The 12377-nt window shown below is 39.2% G+C and overlaps 2 protein-coding genes across 2 annotated transcripts; one reads left to right on the top strand and one right to left on the bottom strand.

Moving 5' to 3' along the window:
• Window positions 1–1650: 1650 nt before the first annotated feature.
• On the top strand, window positions 1651–7077 carry LOC311082508 (glutathione S-transferase theta-1-like). Its single transcript, XM_084113375.1, has 5 exons — window positions 1651–1862; window positions 2051–2138; window positions 3150–3300; window positions 6195–6365; window positions 6530–7077. The coding sequence occupies exons 1-5, from the start codon at window positions 1739–1741 to the stop codon at window positions 6656–6658; spliced, it is 663 nt and encodes a 220-aa protein (XP_083969501.1). The 5' UTR covers window positions 1651–1738; the 3' UTR covers window positions 6659–7077.
• A 1133-nt stretch (window positions 7078–8210) lies between these two features.
• LOC311082507 (glutathione S-transferase theta-1-like) lies at window positions 8211–12022 on the bottom strand. Its single transcript, XM_084113374.1, has 5 exons — window positions 11809–12022; window positions 11506–11593; window positions 11230–11380; window positions 10393–10569; window positions 8211–9259 (listed from the first exon to the last, which is right to left on the bottom strand). Exons 1-5 carry the CDS (start codon window positions 11972–11974, stop codon window positions 9113–9115), a joined length of 729 nt encoding a protein of 242 aa, XP_083969500.1. The 5' UTR covers window positions 11975–12022; the 3' UTR covers window positions 8211–9112.
• Between the last annotated feature and the right edge of the window lie 355 nt (window positions 12023–12377).

The following is a 12377-nucleotide window of genomic DNA, read 5'->3' as shown; positions in this document are numbered from 1 at the left end:
AACCTTAATTAAACAATGTAATAACAAATTAAATCAAATTTTGTTGGTAGTCATGTGACTTACATGTTTGCAGATCATGTTATTTATTTAACATAACATGACATAAGATTTTTATTTCAGTCCTCACACACAATTTTTCATAACAAATAAAGTTATACATAATAACCGAAAAAGGTGTAGGCTGAAGCCTTTGCTTATTAAGCCTACCCTTTAGACATATTTATCAATCAAATGAGCGTCACTTTTTCACTGGAATTTCTTAATACAAGACAAGAGAAAAAAAACAAGGTACACATTTCAGATACTAGTACAATAGTTTAAATATTAAATAAAATAAAAATTATTCATATTGAATTATATAATTATTTACCACCTTGTTTTTAAACAAGATTATTTGTGAGATCATTTGCATATTTCTACTTATGTTTGTATGGTGGTGTTTGTATGAACACTGTCTTGTCCTTTCTTTTTATGTAGTCCAGTGATTTTGAAATAAAGAGTTTGTTTGTACACTGTGTACTATAACGTGTGAAAGGATTTAAGATGGGGAGGGAGGAGGAGGGCTAAGGGTTTGATACAGGACCACGATGTACCATGCAGGACGTATCTTAAATTCCACTAAATTTCGGTATGTCCCAGCTACTGACAGTTGGCATGTACACCATGTGTACAGAGAGAGAGAGAGAGAGGGAGAGGGAGAGGGAGAGGGAGAGGAGCCTACGTACTGTGCCACTATGGCAAAAATTTCTATATTTTATCCTCTCCATAATGCACTACTACATGTGTCAGTTTCACACATAAATATTGTGGCTCTTGTGCGGTTGTGGAACGTTGATTTTTTTGCTTTGCGAACTTTGTTTGCTTTAGAAGTTTGTTTTGAAGGTGAAAAATGTACCATGCACAATGTTCTCTCGCCATTCCTGATTTCTAGCACACTCACTTTGTTCTGCGGTTCTTCTGGCTGTCAGAGCAGAAACTAAAGCTGCTGTTCTCTCTTCAAGATGTTTTCCCGTCGTCTCATGTCACTTGCGCAAGCCTCTTTCATCCATTAGATTGAAAGATCTAAAAAAAAAAAAACCATACATTTACCATAGACCCTCCCCTCAAAAAAATCAGTACAGAAGTGGTTGAAAGTGGACAAAAGAGACGGATTAAAACACCAGGTGTAAACAGGTCTCCCTCGTCTACTTGTGATCCGATTGCCCAAAACGCATCTTAATGAAGTTTTAAGTAACAAAGTTTGGGAGAAGCACATTCAGGTAATCAACCAATCAGCACAAGAGAAAGCCGGTATAAATATAGTCTTCCCTCACCTCTGTCCCAGTTTCACAGCTTCCCTCCACCACCACATCGCCTCACTCTGGACTGGTTTTCTTTCCCAGTCAAGGAGGGGAGTACTCTGGGTTCGGGCCAAATGTCTGAGCTCGAAACCCTCCCCCGGACAGAATGCCAAAATTAGCATAACTTAAAATATCAGATTTTTTTTTATGTAATGTGAACTGGTGAAATACCAGGTGTGAACAAGGCTTCGCTCTGTGCCAACTGTCCTGTACTAGCTTGGACGTCCTGTGATTTAGCTAAATATAAGAACACCCTGGTCCTGTATCAAAATCTAAGTCACGTCACAACCACACACACACCCCTTCCCCACAGCCAGGGCCATATTTAAGAGGCAAAGCGACTGAGGGATCCCCAACAAGAAAACTTGTTACAGAAGAGCTCACACTTGCAGTTGACTATGGCTGGCAGACAGGCAGTGAAAGCGTACTTAGATCTCGTGTCTCAGGCCTGCAGGGCTGTGCTAATATTCCTCAAAGACAACAAAATCCCACATACGGTGGAAAGCATTGCGATACAAAAAGGTAAGCAGCATTATTGTGAGTGTGTTGTTCAGTTAGAGTTGTCTTGGATGCATTTGTCGACTTCAGATGGAATGAATCCAAACCTGTACAAATGTTTTGCTGCATATACAGTAATCTATTTATATTCAAACTTATTTTCATTAAGTTTAACCTTCACAATTTTGATGTCCTTGAACTTGAACCTCTAGGACAGCATAAGACACCTGAGTTCACCAAACTCAACCCCATGCAGAAACTGCCAGTGCTGGAGGACAATGGATTTGTTCTCACTGAGAGGTAAAGAGAGAGTGAAGCTAAAAAAACAGATGAAACCTTTGGTTAAAAGAGCAAATGAAAGTCAGGAGAGAAAGCTGCAGAGATTAGGCATTTAAAACAACAAGGACAAGTGAACTCCTGTACAGCTGTATTATCAGTAGCATTTCCTAAATGTTTTATTATTGGTATTAGCTATTATTACTAGTAGTATTTTACTTTACTCTTATTCAAATTTTTACTGTTATTATTAGGGGTGTAACGATACCCTCATGCCACGATTCGATACATATCACGATACGATGTTATTCCAAGACATGGAAAAAGGTTAACAAAAAAATGTACTGTTAATTAAAATGCTAAATTTGGTATTACATTGGGGGTGGAAATGAATAGGCTTGGACTTGGTGCAGGTAATCCAATGCACAGGACAATGGTGACACCAGAATAAAAATATTCATGATTCTGAAGCTGAAAACAGAATTATTTTAGACGATTATGCTTGCACTGTCACTGACTATATTAAAAATAATACTTTTTACTGGTAACATAAGACATATGGCATTATCAGGACCCACAAATATCCCCCCCCCCCCCCCCTTGCATTATTATACATTATATTTAACATTATATATAGAAGTTTAATGTATACTGACACTAAAACTCTGAAAACTTGAAGTTTTTTTTCGCACAATAATTTTTATTTTGGGTGAACTATCCATGATACATTGTCACCATCCACGATACATACTGATGCATTTTTGTATTGCGATATTGTTACACGATATATTGTTACACCCCCTAATTATTATTAATTTCTCCCTTCTGTCACTGGGACTGCTGGGAAGTGTGGTAAGAGCTGGTGAAGTCTGTTTTGCATGTTATTTATTTGTATATGCATTTGTTCTGTTCGGTCTGTTTAACAAAAACAATCATCATTTACTCAGAGTCAGAATGACACAAGGCTCAATAAATGATGACAAAATTGTCATAATTTGGTGAAATATTCCTCCAAGCTCTTCTTTTCTGTCACAGTGACGCCATATTGAAGTATCTGGCGACAGCCTATAATGTCCCTGATCACTGGTACCCCAAACTGCCAGAGAAGAGAGCGCGAGTGGATGAATACACAGCCTGGAATCATGCGAACACACACACGCACATTTCCTCAGTCTTCTTGCATGAGGTAGGCAGGGGCATCGGACTGGGGGGGTAAACATAGATATCATATATAAAGGCTAGATGTCTCGTGCGCGCTGCTGGCCAATGGAGGTCGACGTCCGCACGTGGCGGCCATCTTGCCACAGTGTGCTCGCTCACTACTTTAATGGTGCATGTACTTTTATGTACTTTTTTCTACCGATTTTCAAACGGTTTGGTTTGTTATAAACGTCAGAGATGTAGTTATGACACTGCATACATACACTGCATACATATGAAAAATTATAACATGCATGTTCAAGCATTCAGAATTATAGCCATGTTAATAACGTCTGTAAGAAACCAAACCGTTTGTAAATCCGTCAAGATTTCAGCGAGATAAGAGGATTTGTGTGCATGCTGATCACTCGCCTTAATACACAGCTCCACTGTGACAAGATGGCCGAACGGTGATGCCGGAAGTGACTGCGCCACAAGACATCTTGCGTTTATATATGATATCTATGGGGGTAAAGGGTACCGAGTACCCAGGGCCTGAGGCAGGGGGGGGGCCCCCTTAGAAATCAGTTTTCTATACATACATATACATGCACTAACATTTGTATAGCATTTATGTACAAATAAAAAAGTTCCTGTGCAAAACTCAACTTGTAGTTAGGAACTGGTTTGGTATAAAAAAAGTCATTTTCATGCTGTGCAGGGCCCCACCACCCCTCTCGAATCAATGTAAATGGTACGACCCGCAGGTCAGGTGCTTCTGCTGCGGACCTGCGGTGAATCTGTTGATGAGACAGCCTGGAGCTGGAGTGAGCCGTGATAGGAACTAGGAAGACAGGGGAAGCATGTCTTTCCTTAGGAAAGGAAAATCAGGGGCTCAAAAACGAAAAGAAAAGAAGATTAAAGAGAGAAAGGCAAATGAGGGCAAGCAGTTGCTCACTCAGTTTTTTTGAAAAGAAAGGTGAGCTCCAAATGCATCATCGAGCATTGACATTGTTTTAACATAAATGTCTACTCCAGGTAGAATAGCATGCATTTATGTTCGTACTCTATTTGAATAATATACCAATACTTTATAGTATCACACCCTACATAGCGAGCAAACAATGTTTCTGGGTAAATAACAGGGAGTGAGAAGCAGACGGAGGCGGAGCTGGGAGCTCAACACACTGCCACTCCAGGCAGCTGCGCAGCTTGTCTCCTCTTCTGCTGCAGTTCTCCCCAGAGTCAGAAGTTTACATGAAAACACTGTATATTTCCCTCCATTGTCAAAATCTAACACCCGCGAAAACACAGATCGTTAGCGCCTATTTTACCGCATCCATCCATCTTCCATCCATCTTCTTCCGCTTATCCGGGGCCGGGTCGCGGGGGCAGCAGTCTAAGCAGAGATCCCCAGACTTCCCTCTCCCTAGACACTTCCTCCAGCTCTTCTGGGGGGACACCGAGGCGTTCCCAGGCCAGCCGGGAGACATAGTCTCTCCAGCGTGTCCTAGGTCTTCCCCGGGGTCTCCTCCCCGTGGGCCCGGAACACCTTCCCGGGAAGGCGTCCAGGAGGCATCCGGAACAGATGCCCGAGCCACCTCAGCTGACCCCTCTCGATGTGGAGGAGCAGCGGCTCTACTCTGAGCTCCTCCCGAGTGACCGAGCTTCTCACCCTATCTCTAAGGGATCGCCCAGCCACCCTGCGGAGAAAGCTAATTTCAGCCGCCTGTATCCGGGATCTTGTCCTTTCGGTCATGACCCAAAGCTCATGACCATAGGTGAGAGTAAACCAAACCTGACACCCTCCGGCCCCTGGCTGCACCTAGAAATTCTGTCCATAAAAATCATGAACAGAACCGCCGACAAAGGGCAGCCCTGCCGGAGTCCAACACGCACCGGGAACAAGTCTGACTTACTGCTGGGAATACGAACCAAGCTCCCGGACCCCATACTCCCGGAGCACCCTCCACAGGCCGCCGCGAGGGACACAGTCGAATGCCTTCTCCAAATCCACAAAGCACATGTGGACTGGTTGGGCAAACTCCCATGAACCCTCCAGCACCCTGTAGAGGGTATAGAGCTGGTCCAGTGTTCCACGGCCTGGACGAAAACCACACTGTTCCTCCTGAATCCGAGGTTCTACTATCGGCCGGATTCTCCTCTCCAGTACCCTGGCATAGACTTTCCCAGGGAGGCTGAGAAGTGTGATCCCCCTGTAGTTGGAACACACCCTCCGGTCCCCCTTCTTAAAAAGAGGGACCACCACCCCGGTCTGCCATCCCAGAGGCACTGTCCCCGACTGCCACGCGATGCTGCAGAGACGTGTCAGCCAAGACAGCCCCACAACATCCAGAGACTTGAGGTACTCAGGGCGGATCTCATCCACCCCCGGTGCCTTGCCACCGAGGAGTTAATATATTTTACCGCATTATTATGCAAATTAGCTCGCGCACGCTCTTACATTAAGTACAGGATTGTTCTCAGTTTAATGCACATCTTAATGATTGAAAATTACTTATTTTAAAAACGTAATTCAAAGACTGAATGTCTAGTTTGGCGGTTAGTGTACCCTGTGATTCTATAGTCTGCATTTATTTTAAACAGACAAATAATCATCAATTAACTTGTACTTTTGACAATAAAACAAAAATATATTAATCAGAGTGTGGCTTATTTTGTTTACATTTTAAGTGTTTTTATGATAAAAATGCAATACCCCACCCATTGGTATCACTATGGTATTTGGTACGGGGGCCCAGCAAGATGGTTTGTACCCAGGGCCCAAAATTTGGTGCTACGCCCCTGGAGGTAGGGTTTGATATGTGGCTAGTTGACATGATATTAAAGCGGTGACATCATTCTAAATCTAAAACTATTTGAAACAACGTTTACCTGTTTCATTCTGGCAGACTTCATAGGTTTTGTATTACTTCACAGGTTTTACTGCCACGCATGGGGCTGCCAAATGCAGAGATGCTTGAAAAGGCGCTATCAGACCTGGACGGCACGCTAGACAAGCTGGAAAACATGTTTCTGAAGAGACAGGCCTTCCTGTGCGGTGATGACATCTCATTGGCCGACTTGTTAGCAGTTTGCGAGCTCATGCAGGTAAATAGCGTTGCTAAACATACTGTGAATGTTTACACAGAGCAGTTTAAAGGAACTCTTTAATAAATTACTACCTGCCTTAGTTCACATGTTGTTGAAATGTCAGGTGAAGTCTAAGCTATAGGGCTAAAGATCTTTAAAATACGGTCACTTGTCTCTTTCAGCCCCTGTGCGGCGGGAGGGACATTCTGAAGAACAGACCCAAACTGCTGAGCTGGAGGAGTCGAGTCCAGTCAGCGCTCTCTGACTCCTTTGATGAAGCTCACGACATTGTCTACCGTATGAGAATCTAAACACCCATAAACTGTCTCCCTATTTAAAATAATACAATCTGTAAAGATATTTTTGTCAAAGTTTTTACCTTATGGGATCAATGATGTATTTTTGCCTTTTGAAAAATGTAGGCTACACAAGTCATTTTGTTAGGAAGGTTTTCTAAATGAATAAGTGCTATGGTTTGCTTTGCAATTATACATAAAATATATAACAATATATAAATAATAATAAATAAATAAAAAAAAAAAAAAAATATATATATATATATATATAATAAAAAATAAAAAATAAAAAAACTGTACAAATATTTATATAATAAAGTGGTACAGTGTCAGACATTCTGGAAGAATATGCATTGTAAGATTTTCCAAAAAATAAACACATGAAAATCAGACTCAAGTGTTGTGGGATTAACTTTCAGTGACTGAAATGATATAATTAGTTTGCATAGCATTTCATTTGCTGTATATTGGCATGGTTCACAAACATTGTTCATATTAGTAAGAACACCAATCTCCTAAACCTCTTTGGTCTGTAATATCCTATAAATAGTATACTAGACAAGTTATACTAGTTTCTCCTTTATACCTTGGCTTATATGATATAAATAGCAAAAAAGTCTTAATGTTAGAGTTGCCAAAGTTTTGTAACGTTATTTTAAAATGATCAACATGACAAAACTGTATCGGCATACAGTACTTAATTGCTCATAAATAATATTTAAAACACACACAGACACACACACACACAAGTAATGCGGTACAATATTGTAAAAGTATTATAAAAGTAATGCGTTACAATATTGCATTACTCCCTAAAAAAATAACGAATTACTTACATTACTTGTGCGTTGCTTTTTCTCACCAGAGATTTGTTGTTGTTTTTTAATAATAATAAAAAATGGCAAACGTAAAGGCCCTTTCACACCAAAAGTGAAATGAATAATCCTCAGACTGAAGGAAAAGCAAATTCATGCCTTACTATAGTGGGAGCAGCTCAAACAAACCTTTCAGCTGTGCTGCCATTCTGGTTTGCAGAAGAATAGGACGAAGGAGAAGAAAGTTCAACACTCTTTCTTCAGCAATAAAATGTAACAAATGTGATGTTTATCTAAAGTCATTTTTGCTTATGGGTTTGGTTGAATTGGATCATCAAAGGTCAGCAGCAAAGACAATGGTAAATAAGGTGACATTTATTCTAGAACTACAATCCCCATCAAGTTCACACAGCACACACAATGCCTCTGCATTTACTCCCGATTTCTCTCAACATGGGAACAGGTGAGCTGTCAATAAATGGGAAAACAAAGTCTTGAAAAAAGAAAAAGTAAATCAGATATTGTAATTTTAAAAATTTAAATGTAATGCATTACTTCATTAGTTACTTGGAAAAAAGTAATCTGATTGCATTACTTGTGTTACTTGGTTGTGTTACTTTTAAAGTTTTAAAACAATTTAAATCCACACTGAATCGTCCCAACCTGCACAGAAAGGTGGAGCCAAAGCACACTGTGTCTTCATAAACCTATTCTACTGTATTAAAAAATAAAATTAAAACATACTAAATCAGTTTCAAGATTTTTGAGGGATGTTGTTCATCCATTTTTATTGATGGCAAAAGTATACATTTTATTTTTTTGTTTCTTTGGAAAAAAAATATTTCAGCTATTTAATTTCAAAAGTCATTGTTTATAATTCAAGAAACATTACAAAGTTTTGTAGATGCTGCTTTCATTCCATGTTGTAATTGCCGCAAATAAAGCTCTGTATGCTTTCTAATCGCTCTCGCTGTACTTTGATGCCATACAACGATCGATCTGCACAGCGGTGCTTCAAGTCAAACACACCATAAATCTGCAGAGGTCAGGTGGTACAAGTCGTAGCTCTCAGAAAATGACAAGTTTACACGTAAGTTCGACAAGCACACAAATGCTTTTTACAGTTCAGAATCGTTACAGAAGTTACGACACGGCGTGAACGCACCTTTACTACAGTTTGTGTCAATACGATGTGCAACTTCAAGTTTATTAACTGATACAGTTTTAATTAGACATTTTCATTACAGAAAGGTAAGGCACAAGAGTGAGAAGAAAACTCATCATTCAAGAGCAAACCTGGGTCTTGATGTTCACAAACATTCATTCTTGTAATTTCCCGTCAACAATAAAATGTTTTTACAATTTCTTCTCCTTAGATGATTCTCCTTAAAAATTATTTAAATCATCACAAACCATTACATTTATTAATTTAGCAAATCAGGCTACCATTTTTTTATCCATACTTGTGGATAATATATTCAAACCCTTTATTAATCAAACATAATATTGAGCAAACTGCATATCCATGTCAACAGATACATACAGTATATGGCAGAGAGTTGAAACACCTTGCCATGCTAGTCATACTGAATTAATAGTTTGTGAAATATCAACTGTATAGAATGAATTGCTGTGAATAGAAAGACTCGATTTTTCACAGTTTAGCTGTGAACTTATCTCTTAAACGGTAGACAATGTCGTGAGCTTCATCAAAAGAGTCGGAGAGCGCTGACTGGACTCGACTCCTCCAGCTCAGCAGATTGGGTCTGTTCTTCAGGACGTCCCTCCCGCTACCGAGGGGCTGAAAGAGACAATCAAATGATATCAAAGATGCAAAGGCTTTGTAGGCACACGGTCTATTTATGTTTTTACATGTACAATTGTGGATGAATGTTAAATTTCGCCTTAATGAATGCCACATTACTATGGAGGACCACAAGCGTCTAGGAAATAGTAAATACTGAGTCTTTTATTTTGTTTTTGTTTTTTGAACTGTTGATTGATGGATGTATACATTTTTTTTATTACTCTTTTTATAACCCATTAAAATTAAATTGAAATTTAGTTTATTTATTTATTTATAAATTAATACATTCATTTGGAACACATTTATTATGGCTATATTGTACTTTATTGTACAATTAGTTATTAACTAATGCTTTATTTAAATGCTTTATTACTATTTCAGAGACACTTGTGGTCCTCCATACATAAAGTCACCATGGAATCAAAATTGGCAATTCTTGGGTTTTTTATGGAATATAGCAGTATTTATTATAAATAATTTATCTGTGCACATCTTTTTCTTTTTATTCATGTGCCTTCATAATCTGTAATCAAAATATTTTCCTTTCCATCTTGCATCTCTTCTCTGATGACAACCGGTCACTCACATGAGATCAACCAATAGTAAACTACAACCATCAAACAATCCAATCAATTCCCAATGGGTAAAATCAAGTTGAATGAATTCACATAGTGTAAGCACTTCTGTGTTGCACGTCACCACGTAGGCTCACTATTGGCCAACGCTGGTCATGTGTGTGATGCGTGTGACGTACAACCCAGAAGCGCTGCGCTATTACACTACATGAATTCACTCAGGCCCACACAGACGAAAATTAATATTTGAATAAAAGTCGTTATTTTTGTTGTTTTTTGCGCACAAAAAGTATTCTCGTCGCTTGATAAACTTGTGGTTGAGCCACTGTAGTAACTTGGACTATTTTAACGATGTCTTTAATAACTTTTCTGGGCAAGTTTCGATCCCTTAGAAGCCTATGGAGGAGTGAGACAGCTCTCAGATTTCATCAAAAATATCTTAATTTGTGTTCCGAAGATGAACGAAGGTCTTACGCGGTTGGAACAACATGAGGGTGAGTAATTACTGACAGAATTTTCATTTTTGGGTGAACTAACCCTTTAAGTATTTACCTGCATGAGCTCACAAACTGCTAACAAATCAGCCAATGAGATGTCATCACTGCACAGGAAGGGCTGTCTCTTCAGAAACATGTTTTCAAGCTTGTCTAGCGTGCCGTCCAGGTCTGATAGCGCCTTTTCGAGCTTTGCAGGATTTGTTGGCTGTCCCGTCATGAGAGGCAATAAAACCTGTACAGGAATACAAAACCTATGAAATCTGCCAGAATTAAATGTTTTAAAGGTTAAAATGTAAAAATATGAAATGTATTTTCTCACGGAGAATGATGTAATAAAAACTGCATTTCTGTCATGACAACTCTCTGAGTGTTTGGCATGGTAATGGATATGTCAGTGTTGATATGTTTGCTCTAGGTGGAATAGATCTGCTATGCTGCTGCTATAGGTTATTGCTGCTGCTGCAAAGCAAGTACGGGACTTGCTACTGCCGAAACATTCATGACATGCTGCTATGAGCAAGTAAGACATGCTGCTACTGTACAATATAGAGTACATGAATTACCCGTAGCAGATCTGTACAGGTGGAGCTGGGGAAGGTGGAGGGTTTCTGAAAGTGTGCTGCGACTGCTACAGCAAATGCTGAAGTATTTGAAAGTTGAGCAGTGAGCTCATTGGCTACTGATACAGCAGGAACCAATCAGCTGTGCGTATAGAGAATGATGTGATTGCAAGCAGATTGAGTTAAGGACCTAAGGATCAACCTGCGCCATCCAGTTTCATGACAGAGAAACTTGTATGTATAATAATGTTGTTTTTGATGACGTATAGCATGTCACATTGCTGTCGCTGCTTTAAATATATTGTCAACTAGCCATATATCCAACCCCATACCTCGAGCCAGAAGACTGTGGCAGCATGTAAACGTGTGTTTGCATGATGCCAGGCTGTGTATTCATCCACTCGCGCTCTCTTCTCTGGCAGTTTGGGGTACCAGTGATCAGGGACATTATAGGTTGTCGCCAGATACTTCAATATGGCGTCACTTTGACAGAAGATGGTAAATAATAGAATAGGTTAACAACAGAAACAATAATTTAAACTACTGCAACTAATAATCATTTTAATTTTAAACTTCTAAATGCTCTTTTTTTTCTAACTACACTTTACCTCTCAGTAAGAACAAATCCATTGTCCTCCAGCACTGGAACTTTCTGCATGGGGTTGAGTTTGGTGAACTCAGGTGTCTTATTCTGCCCTACAGTTGCATGTTTAAGGGTATTAAAGTTGTGAATGGTTAATGTAGAATAAAGTTCAGTAAATTAAGTTTTAGGATACAAAGTTCTGAAATAAATACAGGACTATATAAATCGGCAGGATGACCTTTGTACTGGCTTGGATTCAAGCCAGCTGGACTTTACAAAGCATTGCACAGCCTCCACTGAACAAATACAACACAATAATGCTGCTCACCTTTTCGTAACGCAGTGTGTTCCACCGTATGTGGGATTTTGTTTTCTTTGAGGAATATTAGCACAGCCCTGCATGGCTGCGACATGAGATCTAAATAGACTTTCAATGCCTGTCTTCCAGCCATAGTCAACTGCAAGTGTCTCCCCCTGTATTGACAGAATAACATGTATTCCTGCTTTTTCAAGCGTCACTGGTCTAGTCCAATCACAAACTGCTTATAAAAAATGTATGCTGTCTTCCTGCAAGGGGCTGAGATAGTTGCTCATAAACAGAGAACGTTCTCTTATTTGAGACATTTGTACATTAAATAGTCTATTGTTTTAAATATATTAAGTTCAATGATTAAAACTGACATTCTCCTCCTGTAATCTCTATACAATTATATTTTTTAAAAACTCAAGTAATTGTAAACGACAGTGATTGGTCGATTCTTATCAGTGTTGAGAAAAGTAACAGATACCACGTGTTTCCACGTGGTATGACACTGCGAGACTAAATTAAATTATTATTGTAAAAAATAAAAAACGTTATATAATTTAAGATTAAAACATCCCTGATTCTGAAAAATA

Source organism: Abramis brama (assembly GCF_963993115.1).
Source record: "Abramis brama genome assembly, chromosome: 5".
In the NCBI taxonomy this organism is placed as follows: Eukaryota; Metazoa; Chordata; class Actinopteri; order Cypriniformes; family Leuciscidae; genus Abramis; species Abramis brama.
The sequence above is the reverse complement of the archived record's forward strand: the minus strand, read 5'-3'. Positions and strand labels throughout refer to the sequence as shown.

What these genes read in the sequence shown, in the direction of transcription:
- LOC311082507 (XM_084113374.1), bottom strand. Translation starts at nt 11,974, where the DNA reads ATGTTATTCTGTCAATACAGGGGGAGACACTTGCAGTTGACTATGGCT. An exon ending in CCACAGTCTTCTGGCTCGAG is followed by an intron (nt 10,570 to 11,229) that starts GTATGGGGTTGG and finishes ATTCCTGTACAG; the next exon opens with GTTTTATTGCCTCTCATGAC. An exon ending in CAGTTTGTGAGCTCATGCAG is followed by an intron (nt 9,260 to 10,392) that starts GTAAATACTTAA and finishes TGTCTCTTTCAG; the next exon opens with CCCCTCGGTAGCGGGAGGGA.
- LOC311082508 (XM_084113375.1), top strand. Translation starts at nt 1,739, where the DNA reads ATGGCTGGCAGACAGGCAGTGAAAGCGTACTTAGATCTCGTGTCTCAG. An exon ending in AAGCATTGCGATACAAAAAG is followed by an intron (nt 1,863 to 2,050) that starts GTAAGCAGCATT and finishes TTGAACCTCTAG; the next exon opens with GACAGCATAAGACACCTGAG. An exon ending in CCTCAGTCTTCTTGCATGAG is followed by an intron (nt 3,301 to 6,194) that starts GTAGGCAGGGGC and finishes ATTACTTCACAG; the next exon opens with GTTTTACTGCCACGCATGGG.